A 19,888-nucleotide genomic window follows, 5' to 3' on the forward strand; every position below is an offset into this window, starting at 1 on the left:
GCACCGAATATAAGTAGAAAGGTTTAGGGAACATCGGTTCTATAGAGACTCGGAAAACTTCAACCGAACATAAGGTCTCTGACCGGTTTTCAACAGACTCGGTTATTTTAGTTTGCATGCTTCATTTCCACGTAATGTTGGATGCCTAAGAAGTAGGACGAAGTTCGTAGTACAGTAGAGTCTCGTTAATCCGAACTACGCTAATCCGAAAATCTGGTTAATCCGAACAAAATTATTTTAAGAAAAAAACAGATTTATTGTAATAGTATAAAGTAGCGAAAAGAAAAAAATGTATAAATTCACTCAATTTCTTTTACTTTAAAAAATTATGAAAATAACACAGTCAAGGGTACTTACAACAATTAGTGTTTTCTGTAGGTACATAATTTACACATCTGTCATGCTCATAAAATCAGTAATTTTCTGCTGTAATGAAATTAACCTGTTGGTTCTAAAAATAGCAACATGGTACTCCCGCCTCCGTCTCTCAGCACTCGCGAATAGCACGCATTGCATTACAGGAATATTTCAGTTAATCCGAAAAATCTTGTAATTCGAATAGGTCTTGGTCCCAATTAGTTCGGGACTCTACTTCTTCCATATGTTGTAAAAAAATTTCAGCCAATATACCATAGCTATGCTAACTTATGTCGTTTTAATTTGTTTTTAATATTTGACATGATCTTTTTAATGTTGTTTTGGATGATTAATATTGTCACTATGTCATATTTTTACTCTAGTTATGTCATTTCCAAATGTAAAGCAAAATTTTTGTAATTGATTTTAGATGATATCTGTTATATCTCGTACCTGAAGATGCCCTACAAAGGGCGAAAACGTTAGTATTAAGACTAAATAAGATGTAACACATCAGTTTTCTTTAATATGTAATCAACGCTTAAGCCATAAGACGGAATAAATAATTAATTATATTTTGATATATGTTATTAAGAAGAGGCTTAACTGACTATTTCTCAACATGAATTGTAAATTATCCCCTCTTATTTTGAACATTCCAAGACAGTATCTCCTCCTACTCTACAGCCTTTTTCTTTTTTTTTTTTTTTCTCTCAGCCTACTTTTTTTTTCTTTTTCTCGGCCTATTTCCTTCTCTTTTCCTTCTCGGTCTATTTTCTTCTTTTTCCTCTTGGTCCTTTTTTTCTTGTTCTCCTCTTGGTAATTTCTTCTTCTTCTCGGCCTATTTTATCCTCTTTTTTGTTCTCGGCTCATTTTATTCTGTTTTGTACTGTTTTCTTCTAGTATTCTACTTTCCCTTGATCTATTGTTTCTGTTTCTCATCTTCTGGTCTACTTTCTTCTCCTCCTCATGCTATTTCCTTCTTCCTTTTCTTCTCCTCTGCATATTTTCTACTCCTAGACTAATTTTTTTTCTTTTTTCTTCTTCTTCTTCTTGGCCTATTATCTTCTCTACCTTAGCCTCTTTTCTTCTCTTTTTGTTCTTCTCTTCAACTTACTTTTCTTCTTCTTCTTCTCCTTCTCCTCCTACTCCTGAACCTATTTTATTTTCTTTTTCTTCTCCTTGACGTACTTTCTTATCTTTTTCTACTTGGCCTATTTTCTTCACTTTTTCTAGTTGGGCTATTTTCTTCTCTTTTCTTCTTTTCTATATCCTTCTTTTCAGTCTATTTTTTCTTCCTTTTCTAATCGTCGGCCTACTTTGTTCTTCTTCTTGTCGGTGTATTTTCTTCTCCTTTTCTTCTCCTTCTCCTCGGCCAATTTTATTCTTCTTTTTCATCTCTTACTGAATTTTTCCCCTTCAGGTGTGCTGCCCTAATTGTATGTTCTGCGGGACTTATTTCTGTCCTAGCCCCTTGCTCTTTTTGCTTTGAATTATATCACGACTTTGGTTTAACGAATGAATAAGATGTTGATCACTTTTTAGAGTTGAAGGTTAAACACAGGAACTGATTATGCCTACGTTACTATGGAAACTCTGCCCAGTGCTGCCACGTCTTTATCACCTCGAAGAAGGCTTGCCCCGGACTCTCCGTTTTGCTAACCTGAAGGTGAGCAAGCAGCTTGTAGTCGTCTGCAATCTTTCCGAGCTGCACTCCCTGAGATATGATCCAGTGCCCTGCTTCCATCTGCACAGGTGGCGGCAGCACAGTGACGAAATTGCCTATGTAAGCGATGCCGATGGCCACACCATTGTATTTGTGGGCGAAGGCTCCCCTCGCGTCCCAGCCTCGCCCTTCGTAGACATTTCCGTCTCCTCCAACCAGGAAGCTATAGGCGATGTCAGACCATCCTCTGGTTTTCATGTGGAACTTCTGGATGCCTCGTACTCTCTCGCTGCATTCCTCCGTCGTCGAACACTGTTCGCCGTCCGCGCTATGAAGTATCACCACGTAACGTACAGGGTGTTTTAGAGGTATCATCACCCCGCTCTGATTTTGTGCAGACCAGTCCCATCGCCGAATAAGTCTCATTTTGTCCAACTTTGCGCCGGAGCTTGTCGCTGAAAATAAAGAAAGGAAGATTGTTACCATGACAACAAATAAGAAGACAGAATATTGTATTCGTTTATTTAAGACAGCCATACCCGTGCGCTTCGCTGCACTTGTTAGAAATAAGTATAAAATGATTACGTAATTAAAATAGGATATTTGGTCCAGGGAATATCCGTGTTTGATAGAAGGATAAATCGTTTAATATGTTGCGTAATTGAAATTGTATTAAATAACTAAAATCCGATCATTTTTGGTCCAGAAAGCACTCATTTGGTGCAAGGATAATTCCTTTAACATGTTTCTTAATTGTTATTATTATTTGCAAATATTTAAAGGAGGATCATTTGGTCCAGAGAACATCCGTTTTTGGTTCAGGATAATTCGTTTAACAATTTTCTAAATTAGTCTTGAATGCATCCTTTAATAAATCACTCCAAATTAATCTCAATATAGAGTGGATTGTGCACGAAGATAATTTTTTATGTCGGGCATACTGTGCATCTTTTTTTTTATTTGTTAAGTTTATTTATACACGCTTTAACATCTGTTGTCATGTCGCGTGTTTAGAATGTGTGGGTATACCAGCAGGCGTTTTTACTCTTGTTGAGTTCCTGTTTCTATAGTGTGTTGTAGATGGCTTGTGCTCATGTAACTGATTATAGATTTTGTTTAATGTTTATCGTATTGGTAATTGAGGCGGTGATGAATCATAGCATGTAAATTTCCAATCTGGCATTTGCGTTTATGACTAAGGGAATCCAGGAGAAACTCCAGTCAGATTGTTCGGCCACAGTGTTTGAACCCGTGACCTCCCGAATGCGAGTTTCATACTCTACCGGCTGAGCCAACTCGCTCGGTTATTTATGTAAATAAAGAATGAAATTGAATGTGGTACATCAATTTTATTTTAAGAAACACAGGAAACGAATATGGGTAAATTATGAGCGCAGAAACGCCATTTCGTGACACTTGGTAAAATAATTCAGCTCCAGTGAGCTCAACGGTAAAATAGTAATTTTTACTCCATGTGCTATATTTTTGGTCCAGTAAAAATACTCATCTTTATAAAAAAAACTCTTAAAAATACTATTCTGTTCTGTGGACATAAATAAACTCAAATGCATAAAATTAGAGTATTTTATGTGGACCAAATAAAGCTTAAATAAGCAAGTTATGCAATATTTCGACAGAATATCAAGTTTTCTGTGGGTAAGGACCTATTTAATCTTACCTCAGTTCTCATTACGTACGTCCATCTAGAGAAACTACACTTTCAAATAGTGAAGCAATTATCCAAGTCGGTTACGTAGCTTCTGAGATTACTTCATACAAACACACAAACATTCTCTGTATATTAATATTGATAAACATTTATATATTTAAATATTCCCATCATAGAAAACAAATATACAGAGTGTTTAAAAAACACGGGGCATAATTTCAGGTATTTATTTCCCACATGTAGACAATCAAAATAGTTCATTACAACATGTGTCCGGAAATGCTTTATTTCCGAGTTATGGCCCTCACAACATTGAAATTCACGGGAACGTTTTTCTTTCCGCAGGTCGTTGCCGTCAAAGGAGACATTAAGAGGGCACTCTGACAGTTCATTCCGAGGCGAAGGTTACATTCAGTGTTGTGTAGGCGTTAGACTGTGCGACATGTATTCAAATCAAGAGCTGGCAGAGATACACTTCATGTATGGTAAGGCGGACGGCAATGCTGCGCTGGCTCGTCGTTTGTACCAGGGGAGGTACCCACAGCGACAATGTCCAGATCGGAAGACATTTGTACGTCTCCATTACTGTCTGTGCGAGTGTGGAAAATTTAACTCTCCTGGTTTGGGAAGGGGACGACCAAGATCTACAACTCCAGAAGTACAGGAGGAGATTCTGGAGACTGTGAACATGACTCCTTCTATCAGCACACGAAGGGTAGCGTTGCAAGTCAATGTTCCTCATACGACTGTCTGGAGACTGTTGAAAGTGTATCAATTGTATCCTTATCATTTGCAACGTGTACAGGCCCTGTCACCAGCAGATTACCCTGCACGAGTTAGGTTCTGTCAGTGGTTCTTGCAGCAGTGTGGCGTAAATCCGAACTTTCCTGCCTTAGTATTATTTACAGATGAAGCACAGTTCACACGAGATGGCATAACAAATTTCCACAATCAGCATGTATGGACGTATGAAAACCCACGTGCACCTGTTCCATCTCATCACCAGGTGCGGTTCTCCCTCAACATTTGGGCCGGTGTCATTGGTGATGAATTAGTTGGACCCCATGCACTTGTAAACAGACTTACGGGGCAGGCGTACACTAACTTCCTGGAAAACACCATACCTCATGTTTTAGAAGACACTCCACTGATCAATCGTCAACACATTCACTTCTTGCATGATGGCGCTCCTGCACACTTCAGTCGTACGGCTCGCCGGTACTTGGATCGAAGGTTTCGTGATCGATGGATAGGTAGAGGTGGCCCAATTGCTTGGCCTCCACGCTCACCTGATCTGAACCCTCTCGATTTCTACTTGTGGGGCCATTTAAAATAATTGGTCTATTCGTCTCCGGTGCCTGATTTGGAATCCCTTCGGAATCTAATTGTGGCAAGTTCTGAGGACATACGCAATACTCCTGGAGTTTGGGATCGTGTTCGCAGGTCAATGAGACATCGATGTGAGGTCTGTATTCAAGCAGGAGGTAGACATTTTGAACATCTTCTGTAATGACAACGACCTGCGGAAAGAAAAACGTTCCGGTGAATTTCAATGTTTTGAAGGCCATAACTCGGAAATGAAGCATTTCCGGACACATGTTGTAATGAACTATTTTGATTGTCTACATGTGGAAAATACATACCTGAAATTATGCCCCGTATTTGTGAAACACTCTGTATATATGCGTATAAAAATAGTGTTAAATGAATAATATTGTGTCCAAGGCCGCCTTAAATAGACGGAGTCGTGTGTTTTCATTTCATTACAGCCTATTGTCTGAGGCGGCGATGATAAAACGTATTGTTATTTTAAAAATCGTACATCTCGTTAAATATCAGTCCTACCAAAATTTTGCATAGAATAAAACTTAACTGAAATAGTTTTTAAAGAAACATTTTTCATGAAAATCGATAATTAGCGAGATATCTCGATTTATTTCATTCGGGGCCTCTTACAACCCCCATTTTAAATAAAGTATTTTAAATGCCATATAGCCTAAAATCTAAGTTAGAACGAACTTAATTTATATTTAAATGTTCATAGAAATCGGTTCAACTATTATCGCGTTAAAAGGTACAAGCATCCAGACAGATAGATATAGAAACAAGTTTATTTATACACGCTTTAACATCTCTGGTCATATCGCGTGTTTAGGATCTGTGGGTATAACAGTAGGCCGTTTTTGCTATTGTTGAGTTCCTGTTTCTATTGTGTGCTGTAAATGGCGTGTGTTGATGTAGCTGATTTAAATGTTTGATTAATATTTATCATATTGACGATTGAAGCGGTGATGAATCATGGTACCACATGTAAATTTCCTATCAGCCATTTGCCTTTGTGACTGAGGGAAACCATGAAAAACTCCAGTCAGATTGGTCGGCTTCGAGGTTTGAATACAAGATCTCCGAATGTATCGGGGTTCTACTGGGAAAATAGCGCACTGTTGACCGGTTTCTTGTACTAATGCTGGGAGGATACGCCATTCGCCTAATTGTAAGGGTATTTTAACCTCCGTCAACCTTTAATGCGCGCGCAGCTCTCGCTACTGTAAGACTTAGCACACTGCCTAATATTGTTTGCAACCTAACGCCATTTTAACAAAATTGCGAGTGTGCTATATCACATTAGGACGAGCCGCCCCTGGTTTTAATGCTTTGTAATTCTTTTAGTAGGTTATTTTACGACGCTTTATCAACAGCTTAGTTTATTTAGCGTCTGAATGAGATGAAGGTGATGATGCTGGTGAAATGAATTCGGGGTCCAACATCGAAAATTATCCATCATTTGCTCATAATGGGTTGAGGGAAAACCCCGGAAAAAACCTCAACTAGTTAACTTGCCCCGACCGAGAATCGAACCCGGGCCACCTGGTTTCACGGCCAGACGTGCTAACCGTTACTCCAAAGGTGTGGACATGTTTTGTAATGTACAAGTGAAAACTGTTAAGGAACCCTCAAAATCTGAAAGAACGCCCATCGTCACAGTTAGAGGAACGAAAAATATGTTTCACCTTAAAATGGGAGTACAAACTCTTACAGGATGAAGTCTGAACTTCTATAATGCAAAAATTATCTAAATATTATTAAACAATTCTAATCAACTTGAAGATAACACATACACAGTACTTGACTTTTGGCCACGTGTATCAACGTAGGTTAGTGTAACAGCCGGTTAAATTGCCTTACCTTAGGACTTAAAATAGGAGGTTAACCACGGTAATCTATAACTGACGATACTCGAGCGGTTAAAGTAGATAACCAATGATTATCAGTAAAGTAAAATGAAAGCAAAATTCCCAGCTGATAATTTTGAAGACAAATTATTATATTTGGATTACTTAGGTTGGGATGATGGTAAGCGTAAAATTGTATTGGTGAAAAAAGAATTCTTATGAGAATTTAGTTGACAGAAAATTTCAGGAGATATTTCGTTTACAGAGGAAATCTATCATGTCACTTGTGCTGCAACAAATAATAATAATAATAATAATAATAATAATAATAATAATAATAATAATAATAATAGTAATAATAATAATAATAATAATAATAATACTTCATTGCTAGAACAAAGATACATACCGTAATTCCCCATAACTATGGTACAGGCACCCAACTATGGTCCAAAACGCATTATGTACTACTCAGTCCCCCTAGAGTTCGGTGCTTGCCATTTAAGGCGCCACTGTGATGGAATTATGTTCCCCATAGATGCTTCTATCTACCATTACACGTGGCAATGATATGGATGCTTAACAAGGTCAGTGTGCATCGTTCTATTGAATGTGTGAAGACACGAAATCATTCAGTTTGTGTTTGTCTGTTTTATTAAGCTCTCCTCTGTAGAACTGGTAAATTATAGATATATGATTGTTTGTACAATTAAACCTGGTTATATAGTGTTTACTTTCACGTAATAATTAGACTGGCAGAGGTTAAGGACTCTGCGTGAAAAATGTTTAACCTCAAGGCTAGAAGTCAGTCCTCAACTATGTACCACAATTTTTCGTGGACCATAGTTGTATTTCATTTTGAAATATTTGTTTTAATGAAATGTAAACAATTTGATAATTTACTTCTGGAAATACGGTATATTCTAAAACACCATTTAACATTATAGTCCAGTAAATAAAGAAACAGGCTGTTCCAGCATCAATGGCACTAGCACGAATAATGGTCCGGTAAAACGAAAACTTCAGGGTCGAAGGATCACAACCGTCCCTGTAAGTGACTATGAGAGCGATGAAATTGAATTAGATACAGATTATGATGTTTCCGGTGTACTCTCCATATTTACACACAGTGAATCAGATGTGGAAAAGAAGACGAAATCTGTTAAAATAATGCTAAAGACACATAGTTATATGGTAGTTACTTATGAGGAGGAATTGTGGCCAGGGAAAGTTTTGGAAGTGAAGAACAATGGAGCTGTTGTTTCATGTATAGTAATAAGCGGCAATTACTGAGGTGGCGAGAAATGGAAGACATTTTATTCTATAGAAAGGAAAACATAATAAAACAAATTGAAGACCCCATATGCGTCTCAAAAAAGAGAGATCTATTTTCAATTTCAGAATTACAAGAGAAGTGAAGATTCAAAGGATAGAAATAAGCCTTCTGAATATAGTCCTCAGTATGGTAAATAAACATTATCAGTGAATTTATTTGCATAATATTTTGCTAAGAATGTGTTAGTTTATTTTGATACCGTACTTTTGTTCTTTAATATATACTCGCTGGCAAAAAAAAAAAAATGGCCAACTACATTTTATTTAAAATTTTTGAAAATTGTAGGATTTTTAAAAATAATTGTAGGTGTGCTGAGGTTAATTTAGTTCTTCATTTATTTTGTGATACGTAACAATTGTGTCTAAACTTTTCGGACTCATTTCAAGCTATGCTAAAGAAGTCTACAGAGTGGTAAGCTCTCTTGAGGCAGTAGTGGAGTACTTCACTGTATACAAATGTCACTAAATGTACCGATTCAGCAAAATGGTTGCATTGATAGAAGATGGATATAGTCAGCGTTATATGGCTGTACTTCTTGGGACCAGAAGAGCCTTCCAGAAAATAAGACAAGTTAACGTGAGTGAGAGAACTGTAAGCAGACATCTGGATGAATGTGGGCTGAATTCCAGAAGACCAGCTAAAGGCCCGGAATTGCTCCAGCAACATCGTGTTGAACGATTACGTTTTGCTCACAATCATGCTAATTGGAACCTGGGGCAGTGGCGACGAGTGCGCTTCACAGATGAATCGAGATTTAGTTTACAGATGGACGTGAAAGAGTGAGGAGAAGAGAAGGAGAACGTTTTTCTTCATGTACCTTCAGTTCACGTGTCAGTTTCCGAGATGGATCAGTAATGGTATGGGATGGCATTTCGTATGAAGCTCACACAGAACTTGTTTTCATTCATGGAGGTGCTTTGACTGCTCCAAGATACATCGAAGAAGGTCTAATTTAACATGTGGTACCATATGCCCCACTTATTGGTGAAAAGTTCCTGTTAATGAATGACAATGCTCGCCCTCATGCTACAAGAATCGTGGATGTGTTCCTTCACGACGTTGGATTGAATAGGATGGCATGGCCAGCAAGAAGTTCTGATATAAACCCTATTGAACATGTGTGGATCATGCTAGGGAAGCGAGTTAGAAGTCGTCTAACTCCTCACAGCAACTTACAGCAGCTCCGAAATGTTCTAAGTAAAGAATGGAATAGAATCGACCAGACTGACATCCAGAATGTGATCGAAAGGTTGAATCGACGAATGGTAACAGTCATACAGTCACGGGGAGGCAATATCCGCTATTAGTAACATCTGGGTGGCCACAAAATCAGTTGAACATTTGGAAGAAAATTGAAACAATTATACTCGTATTATATCCATTATATCCATTGTTTGGCGTTGAAAATAATAGCGCAAGTGATAATAAAAACGAGTTTTTTTTTCCTGGGAAGCAATGTTTTCTTCATTTCATAATGAATTTTCTGATTCTCACCTCATAAAAAAAATTGAGAAACTTTAGGTGGCCCGGTATTTTTGCCGGCGAGTGTAGTTGTTCATTATTGCAGGAAAATTACTTTCAGATTTCACTTGTTTATTGTGTGTTTATGCAATGTGTACTAATAAAAAGAATCCATGTACTTTTCATTTATTTTTAATATTTCTGTGCTAGATTATGTTTCTACCCTTAAGTTAGAAACTCAATGTATTGATTTACGAATAATTACAGCTCCAACTATAGTCCATTCATGCTTTCAAGCATGAATATATGAGTGGACCATTGTTGGGCAACTCAGAATACAACTATGTACCAATGCTTATTATTTTTTTAACACTTGTAATTAAATAATTTCAAACACATATGTCAATATTTATTTAATATACACTTACAAGAGTCCGAAGCCAAAATTGCACTTAATCTTGATGAATAGTATTGAATATACAAAGAAAAATGTGACAAATGTGGACCATAGTTAGGGGAAACTACGGTATTGCTTTTTTATACAGTCTAACACAGTCTAGCACCCCAAGAAAGAATAAGTTACATACACGTGCTCAGGAGGAATTCCACATAATTTTAAGACATTTTATTAAATAAATAACAGACTAAAAAGTAAAAAAAAGAAGAAAAGAAAAAAAACAGATATCATAATAACTGGAACTTTAATAAATTTTCTTTCTAAACAGTAATTTTTTATTGATTTTTTTTTTAAATAACGAGCATTAGCAAATTTTATGTTTGGAAATTTAGCTATTATCTCGTTACAGAGCCTTGGACCCAATTTGCTACTATGATTATAAGCTATAGTTGTGGTACATTTAGGCTCTTCCAAGCATATGTTGTCTGATCTTTTGGTTTTATATTTATATGAATACAAATTAAATAGGATATATTTCGGTTTTTATGTACGAAATTCAATAAGGCATTGTTATAAATTTGATGGATATTAAATACTTTAAATTCAGGATGCACCAGTTCTGATGGATAATCAAGAGGCTTTTTAAGACATTTTTATAATTTTTTTCTGTAGCAGTGTTACACATAAACAGAAACAATCCTGTTTTTCTTATGAATCCTCTGCTTACAACATTACGATTCTATGCAACTGATATTTTGAGTGTTTTAAGACGGTATATTGCATAGATGCATAGGATCTCCACGATGTAAGCAATATAATAACATACAGAAGCTGGGCTTACGGTGTATGAATAGCCTGCCTATCTCTTTTCCTACGTGGCAGGCTGAACGAAGTCAAGTGATGAATGGATTCTAGGATATTGTACAGTTCCCTAGTATAGTTAGGACCCTATATTGTGCACACATTCGTATGTTGATCTATGCTTTCTTTTCCTTTATTGATTTCCATCTTTATTGTTTTGTTTCATATTACATTTATGTTTAATAATGAAGTCCATCAGTATACCTAAGACTCACGTAGGGATATATAATCATATTCGCTTTTTATTTTACATTTTGTAAGAGTTCAACTTAACAAGACCGAAAAACAAGATAATGCAATCCGGAAAGATAACAGCGCCGAAAGACAAACAAATGAAACACGAAAATATAGGTAGGATAGGTTACGTTCTTTTCGTTGTAGGATGGTGTAAGCGCCAGTCGTTTTTAGGCGCTGTCATACCACAGTCTAGTATACAGTCACGAAGCTTGAGTTGTGAGGGTACTAGGAACAATAGACTGTGCCGGTACTATTTCGCATTGTCTGTAATGAGGCGATATTAGCGATCCTAGTGGTTAGCAACTATCTATGGATGCATATTTACTACATATTGAGCTTCGTGACTGTATATACTAGACTGTGGTCATACTGTATTTTCAGAGGTACTGATGCTTTACTTCTGTCACTTTGTAGAGCAATGTACCATAAGAGACTCCACTTTGGTTAAATGAGGTGTCAGCCAATCATTTGTAAGTAACGAGTGATTATGAACGGTGCACCGAAATTAAATTTTAACCACGGTTACTTTGTATGCGTTGTTTCGTAATCCACGGCTACTACGTTTTAACCGAGGTTGATGCACATCGCAATTAGTGCTAAAAATGTTGATAAGTTACCCTACATTATATACACCAATCAAACTCACCATTCCGGACTAATAGGTAGATGCCAATGATGGATAATGTTCCCAAGCAAACAACCAAGCCGACGTAAGGCAAGCGACGCAACCAGGTCGCAGAACCAACGACTGAAACATTTGAACGAGCATTTTTTTATACATCCATCAAGTCGAATATTAGATTCAGGTGTCTATTTTCTTTACTTTCGTTGCCGGGAACTAAAAAGTAACTAATTTAAGCAATCGGTAACGAATTTAAAAGACTCGAATGATCGTGGGCATGGATGGGCAACTCGTGCTCACGGAGTGCTAAAACCCTTGACGTAAAGAAAGATTGACGGAGCCAGCCGCAACAGTTACAAGTTGCTTGTATTTATACTGCAAAAGTAGTTCACTACCACGGTGCGTCGTGGCTGCTCATGCAGGTGGTCGTGATGATTTGTATATCAGAATGACGCATGGTATAATAATTATAGTAGTTTTATACAAACTGTAGCTAAACACACATACTAAAATTCTATTGTTGCCAGTGAAATTAAACACATCCAGTCATTTCAAAATAAAGTCCTACGAAGTTTACTCAATTCTCCTTGATTTGTCCGTAACAGCCAACTACACAGAGAAACTGGTATTGACACACTCAAACAGTTTATTCATTCACAAGTTAAGAAGTTCTATATCAACCTAGAAAATGTTCTAGGCGCCATCCACTACTCTCTCGGAAGGAAGTCCACATTTCCCACCAGAATCAAGAGCCGACTTTCAATGGACCTCATATTATAATTAAAATTTATCATCACACCAACCTATGTAAATATTTATTAACATTTATTTTTGTTCATTGAGAAGCCCAATCTAGGCTACCCTCAATTCAGTGTCATATATTGTATTTATATTTTTTAGAAATGATCTGTATAGCGCTAAATGCGATGATCGATCAATAAATTGTTTAAAAAAAAGCTTTCTTAATTAGAATACGGTATTATAATATATAGTACTGAAAACATAAAATGAACACTATCTTTTGAAGCTACAACAAAGACACCGGTAACTGCAGAACTTATTTATTATTACACTACTTGTTAATATTTGTCTTATTTGAAACATAGAACGTGAGAGTTTACAAGTTTCATACATTAAAGAGTCTGCGTCTATTTTCAGAAGATATTATCCTAAATTCCTAAACAATCGCAAATTCAAGGAAGTAATTGTTTCACATGTCATGGAAATCTTTCTGTATGTTTAGAGTTCTGACGCTTCTTGAATTAAAATCTGGTTCAAATTTAGAAGCATTATGTATAAGCAAATATTGTTATAGGAGGAAAATAAGCGTAGATTGGAAATTCTGACTTCGACAGCATAGCGAGCAGTTAGAATCCTGATTTCACCGAAACTGTAAATGGTGTGGTGTGCTGTTCTGTAGATTTATCAGTTCAAGTTCCAAACCTTCAGGAACTTCTATCGGCTGCAAGCCAAAAGAATTGCAGAAACACTCCGTTCCTTGTCCATTGTCACTATCTCTTCAAATCTGTCAGTGAATTCTCTTGTAACGTCTAGAAGGAGAGCCGTATATTTGGTAAGACGATTTTCTTAACCACTCTTCACGACAGTTTCTAGTGAAGGAAAGTGGGTAAGTTGTTTATGTTCCGCTTGATACTGCTTCATTTTAAATATATCTACAAATACTCTTATCTGGTCGATCGTATGTCGAGCAATTCTGTAACTCTCACGCATAACGTGCTGACGATATGCGATATCGGTCTCGCCTTGTTGATATCCCATTTTTCTCTTTAGCTCTTCTAAAACTTACCCTCTTGCAGGTCCATACAGTATTATTTTACCAAAACTTTCGCCATGTTTATTTCTAAAATATCTTCTGATATTAAAATGTTGTGCGTAAAAAAGTGTAGTAGAACATAATGTAAGATACATAGTCATACCTTCCTTCTTGACAAAAAAGTACTGTTTTCCCAGTCGTGAATAAAAGGGAAACGATCTAATCAGATTTTACTGTTTCCCTCATAATTACATTATCATAAAGAATAAAGGCTTACATGATCAAATATTATTTGTGGAGGTCGCGAACAAAATCGGTCATTTCCATCGAAAACAAAAAATGAGTTTTTTTTACGGTTTAGGCATGTTTAGAGAGGCATCTTTCTGAATATGGTACTGTTTTTATTCTAACTCGGTCATTTTCTTGAGAAACAGTATGGTAAAATCAGTATTTTCAATCAAAACCGGATAATTCCGTATCATATTAATGCCAATATTTTCATTGTCCTTTTTGTATCAAAAACGAACATTTCCAACATTCTGTGTTGCAATTAAAAATCCATTAAAATAAGTCATTTCTACTTCTATGAGCAAGTGTGGTAATATCTTAGGGTCTATTGCTAATTGAAATTATTGTAAAAGTGCTATAATATACTCATTTTTCCGTGATAGAGTACAATGAAAGTGAAGGATATCTAGGGAGATAAACTATTTACTTCATATTTCTATTTTCTTGCAAAGTGCATTCACATAGTAGAGCTAAATGTATTTTAATTGAAATTATTGTAAAAGTGTTACGTTATGGGTGATTATCCAGTAAGCACCGGCGAGTCCGACAATAGAGATCCTGGGCACATATTTTCCTGTTAGAGTGTAACAGTCATAAGACAATTTTCAAAATTAAATTAAAATATAGGCCTATGTATTTATTTTGATAATGTAAACCTATGTGCTCTGGACCCCTATTGCTGGAAGATTGCCTGGCCTATGCTTACTACATAATTATCATGTAATGTTATATTCGATACAGTTGATGTAAGTTACGTGTATGTTTTACTCTTATAAATGTCAAATAGCTTTTTTTCGCAGCCTCCACATTTACACCATTGTACAAAATTTACAAATTAAGTACGCTAGAATATTATGAAATAAAATACCTTGCATTACAATACACAACACTGTACATTAGCTTAATATTATAAATAACTAGTGGCTTATGCAGCAAATGCTGCAAACTAAGTTCATTAGAAGTTCAAATAAAAGTTTTTCAAATTTATTTCCAATGAAGAATACCAGACATTTTTGAAGTTATTTGCTTCCATAATAGTGAAACATACTCCCTCTGAATGCTTTTTATGCCAAATACTTTTCCATGAACCTATCCATCTTCAGTTCTTGTGTTTCAATACGAAAACGCAAGTAACAATGTTAGGACGATCAGAGAATTTTTTATGTGGGAGTAATGCAATAGCTATTTCAGGTCATTGCGGATTATATGTGAGAGTTAAGAAAAGTTCAGGTTCGATTAAACCAAAGAAATATGAAATTAATTTTGATTTAGTTTCAAGACGCAGCTAAAATAGGAAACATGAACCATTACTACCTAGGATAATTAGAGAATCACACATATAAATATGTACATCACACTGCCATTAAATATATGAGAAAGACTCACATCACTTGACTAATAACTATAAAAATATTTCATTTTTAATAACAATATTGTTACCTTACGTAAGTTTTATAGTTTTCAGTAACATTATTTATAGCTGTTATTCAGTAAATTATAGAACTGAAGATCTAAATTAAAATATTCTTTCTCTGCGTCTACTTAGGCCTACATAAAATCTCAAAAGGTTTCACTTTCATATCATCAATATAGCATTAATGTGTGTAATTAGTGGCAAATAGGTATACTCACATAATAATTGTATTAACTATGATAATATTTCATTTTTAATGGTAATAATCTCATTAAACATCTTAAGTTTTTGTAGTTCTTAATATCCAATACAGACCAGAGAATCAGACCTGTAAATTATTTTTTATACGCCATCTGAACTCTAAATATGTCAGCAATCCTGCAGGTCATGGCCTTCGTGTAATATTGTTTATTGTAGTGTGTGTTTTGTTTTATTCTAAAAGCCATTATTTTTCAAAACTGACGACAAATGGATTTTGGAAAATTGGGAAATGATGTAGGAAAATTGACATTTCACTGAAAACTACTATTTTTATGAAAAACTTTGGGTTCCAAGCTTCAAAATGAGGAGTCATTTATTAAAATCCGTTCAGCCGTTTCCCCGTAATTTTCATTACCAGTTCAAATTATATATATATATGTTTGATCAGTGTAGGCCTACATTCTTTATTATAGTGGTAATAGTAAAAATAGCGTGTTCTAGTGTACTGTACAGAGTGTAAATATAATTTAAATTGTAAATATTAGTGTAATTGTTAAAGTGGCTCATGTATTGTTCTACTCCACTTTACGAAACAATAGTAGCGTAAGACGTCAGTCAAGTACTTCGCTTGCTAGACACACGCACGTCGTTCACTTAAAAACTCCAGTACCTAATACCCTAGATCATATATGTAACAGATAGGTCATCGCTATGTTAAAATCGTTTGCACTTTGAAGAGAACAACCGCCAGGATCGCCACCCGTCCGCCGTAAACGAGCACGAGATGGCAGTACAGTCGCTAATGCAATTCAAATGGGTATTATGACGCGACTCCTTATGTAACAACTAGATGGCAGCGTAGTAAACCCGACAAACGTTGTTAACTTCAAAACCTATAAGGCCGACCTACCTATCTATATATGATCTAGGCTAATACTTAAGTTTGTAGCCTCCTGGGACAAAGTACGGTCCCTAATCATCACTGCAAGGATCAACGAAGGGTGACCAAAGCAGTGAAGGGAAAATGTAATGCTTAAGGGCGGTAGTTGTCGACCATCTTGGGTTAAGCAATTTCCATGGGTACTATGCAAGAAATGAGACGATGTTAATTTATTGAAAAATACGTAAGTACATTTTTTTTAAAACAGCAGTTAAAGTTTGCTCAGACTTCTTGTGCAGAGTTCTGCACATATTTCCAAGATTTCGGCGTCTATAAGTGATAGACCAGTCTGTATAATACAGTAGTCCAAACTAGAGATGGGTAAAAAAAAAAAAGCTGGAACAGTTTTTTTGAAACTGTTCCGAACTGTTTCGTATCGAAACAGTTTCGTGAAATAACCTGTCCCATCTGTTCCAAGAGTGTTACACTGCCTCAGTGATCACTTCAACGTTCCACATGGCTCCAAGAGATAAACAGTTCAATTTATAAACAACTTCCCTGTACTTTGTTGTCTGCAAAGACCACGTGTAGCGCTATCATTGACCTCCAATCGAAAGACGATACGATATCGATGTTCCACATTGCTTTCGTGCAACAGTAGCCTATGGAGGACAGCGCAATTTAATTGTACGAATCAAATTTCCTAATAAATCTGATATTAATTTTACTATTATTAGCCGCCCATTGATGCAGAATATGTTCATGATGCCCAAACATAGTGTTTACTCGTATTATTAATATATCGCGAAAATATTATCGGCTAATGTCTTACCGTTATATGCGTTATTTTTACTAAAATCGATTCATTTTGAAATCGTAGTTATTTACTGCATTATTTAACAGTAACCTACGAGAAATGACTTTCGTCGTCATAATACACTGAACAGCTGATTTAAAGACGATTCAAGGGCTTTGAAACATGTTCCTGAAGCAGATGAGAGGTTGGAACACTTGGAACAGTTGGCACTGATGTTATAAACATATTCTTATGAAACTGTTTCTTTGAAACTGTTATTTTGGAACAGCTTCGTTCTTGAAACAGTCGAAACTGTTTCATAAAAATAACAGTTTATCCCATCTCTAGTCCAAACAAGGATTTTAGGATCTTGTTAACAAAAATCGACAATATTTATTTTATATAATTGCCATTTGCTGTACTTCGTTGAGCAAGGTATAGGTTTCAGAGGGCATAATGGTTTATTTTTTCATTGTGTATATATTTCTAGGCCTCTATGCATGCATTTTCTGTGCGTGTCGGCGCATTCGTATGCTCATGATAAGAATACATATTTTTAAATTAGCTTATTTTATCATCCTATTGTGCCGCAAAAGGAAATCATTCTCCTCCGCCTATGCAGTGACTTGCCTGCCTTGACTTGGTCTTCTTGCTCATCCTGCTGCTGGATGGCCAGGCGCTCCACTGCGAACACTTGGTTGACGGTGACGGGCCCGTTGTACGTGAGGGCGGGCCCGTAGTGCACCTCGCTGCAGCCCGACACTTGGACCCGCGGCGTGGGCAGCAAGGGGGGCTCCGACAGAGTGACGGGGCCGTCGTACGTGAAGTGGGGGCCCACCTCTATGCACCGCGAGTCCGTGATATGCACGTACATAGCGGGGTCCCGGCGTGGGGCGTCGTCATCCTCGGAGTCGCTTCTGTCGCTGTCCGACATGGCGTAGCGAAAGACCGCAGCTTGTGATCCATGTGCAGGCAGACTCGCTACTGAGCTGGACTTCCGCTCGGCTTGCCAACTAACAGCGAGGAAATTACCTCCAAACCGAGTCGACGTAAACTTCCGCTCTTTTCGCAACTGCCGGAAGATATTCATACATAGGGTTCCCAGAAACATCAGAAGATGTGGGACTCGGCACAGATTTTAAAAACTGAGCTTATTCATGTTGTCTTTGAACTGACTGAAACAATACAATTAAATCAAATTAAATACTATTATTGAAAATAAAGTAGCCTACTTAAAGAATAAATCGAACAAATTGCATTGAAAATGTGCTCCTTACAAAATATGTTCACCTGATACACAATTATGAATAGAGATCGGCATAATATAAAGGAAATTTTGCCAAATATGAAAACATGCAATAAATATTTCAATACTAAAAAATCTTCGTTCCTAAACCATTTGGAGCAGATTTACAACATAATTCACAAAATAAACCTTTACAGAATTAGTAGTTAAATTGTTTATATATTTAATATGCTACCAAATAAAATACAAGTCCACCGTTGTGGCTGAGGGGTTAGCGAGTCTAACTCCGAAGCCAACGGGCTCTGGTTCGATACCCGATCGTCGGGACGAGTCGCCTGGGTGAGGTTTTTTCGGGGGTTTTCCCTCACTCCTATGGATAAATATCAGGTAACTTTATCAGGCGATTGGAACTCCACTCATCTTCGCCACTTCCTTTCCTCCCCTATCATCCTTTCATTCATCATCCCGTTACTTCTTCTGGTTTTCAGATCGCTCTACAGGGCGGCCCTCCGAAGCTGCTGGCTCTCTCGACCGGTCTCCGTGGATTGTATTCAAGTTATGATGGATAGCTTCTGCAACAGAACCCGGGGCAGATCTCTGGGGGGGACTTCCGCCTCGGACCATTAAGGGAGCCTTGGGGGCGGTTGCCGAACCAGGAGTGGTAAATGGACTCTGTTGGCTGTAGGAACCAGTCGTTAAGGGGGTCAAGTGGTTAGGTCGGTGCGCGTAGAGAATCGGTGGGCACGCAACTCATCCCATATAGGGGGTGTACAATAGATCTCAGGTCGTAGTGCGTGGGATGTTCCGTCCCTCCCTCCTAACAAGGAAAAAAAAAAATACATTAAACTACATACATGCGGTAATTAAGCAGTTTGTCAGCGTAATTAAATTCTTACTTGAATGCAAGAACTAGGTAAATGGATTTTTTACACCTAAAAGAGAGAAAAAGTAATAGTAATAAATCGTACATTGGCCGAACTCAGCACTGAGTACAATATAACATACACACCGGTAACCTTTCTATATTTTCTATCAAAAGATTACACATCCTGTCTCTTGATATTGTTCTGTGCGATTAAAAACCCAAGTTATAAAAAGACGAGACATTAAGTAGACAACAAAATTGATGGTTAAAAGTTGTTTAAGACTTAATTTCTAGGCATGAAAGTAGACATGACAATACTGAAAAGACTTCTTACTGAATTCGAAAGAAGAAGAACCACTTTTTTTTTTCCGAACGAATGTAACTTTTTGTTCTCCAAAGGAATTTTACATCACCTTTGTTCGGATCAAATTTCTGAACATTTAAACAGCAGAACTAAAATTCTTCCAATAATTTATTATCATAATACACTGCTACTTAAACTGACTGAGTCCACACCTGTGGAGCAACGGCTAGCGCGTCTGACCGCGAAACCAGGTGGCCCGGGTTCGATTCCCTGTCGGGGAAAGTTAGCTGGTTGAGGTTTTTCCGGGGTTTTCCCTCAACCAATTATGAGAAAATGCTAGG

General features: G+C 36.9%; 1 protein-coding gene across 2 annotated transcripts; it reads right to left on the reverse strand.

Moving 5' to 3' along the window:
- Positions 1-1,045: 1,045 nt before the first annotated feature.
- On the reverse strand, positions 1,046-18,250 carry LOC138713486 (peptidoglycan-recognition protein SA-like). 2 transcript variants are annotated; one of them, XM_069845643.1, is made up of 3 exons: positions 17,763-18,250; positions 11,804-11,905; positions 1,046-2,478 (listed from the first exon to the last, which is right to left on the reverse strand). In XM_069845643.1, the coding sequence occupies exons 1-3, from the start codon at positions 18,241-18,243 to the stop codon at positions 1,943-1,945; spliced, it is 1,119 nt and encodes a 372-aa protein (XP_069701744.1). In that variant the 5' UTR covers positions 18,244-18,250; the 3' UTR covers positions 1,046-1,942. The 2 variants fall into 2 exon arrangements, with proteins under 2 accessions (XP_069701744.1, XP_069701745.1); XM_069845644.1 differs by lacking the exon at positions 11,804-11,905.
- Positions 18,251-19,888: the final 1,638 nt, after the last annotated feature.

This window comes from Periplaneta americana, chromosome 14 (assembly GCF_040183065.1).
Source record: "Periplaneta americana isolate PAMFEO1 chromosome 14, P.americana_PAMFEO1_priV1, whole genome shotgun sequence".
Lineage (NCBI taxonomy): Eukaryota > Metazoa > Arthropoda > Insecta > Blattodea > Blattidae > Periplaneta > Periplaneta americana.

What these genes read in the sequence shown, in the direction of transcription:
- LOC138713486 (XM_069845643.1), bottom strand. Translation starts at nt 18,243, where the DNA reads ATGTTTCTGGGAACCCTATGTATGAATATCTTCCGGCAGTTGCGAAAA. An exon ending in AGAAGACCAAGTCAAGGCAG is followed by an intron (nt 11,906 to 17,762) that starts GCAAGTCACTGC and finishes CAAATGTTTCAG; the next exon opens with TCGTTGGTTCTGCGACCTGG. An exon ending in CTACCTATTAGTCCGGAATG is followed by an intron (nt 2,479 to 11,803) that starts GTGAGTTTGATT and finishes CTTTATTTTCAG; the next exon opens with CGACAAGCTCCGGCGCAAAG.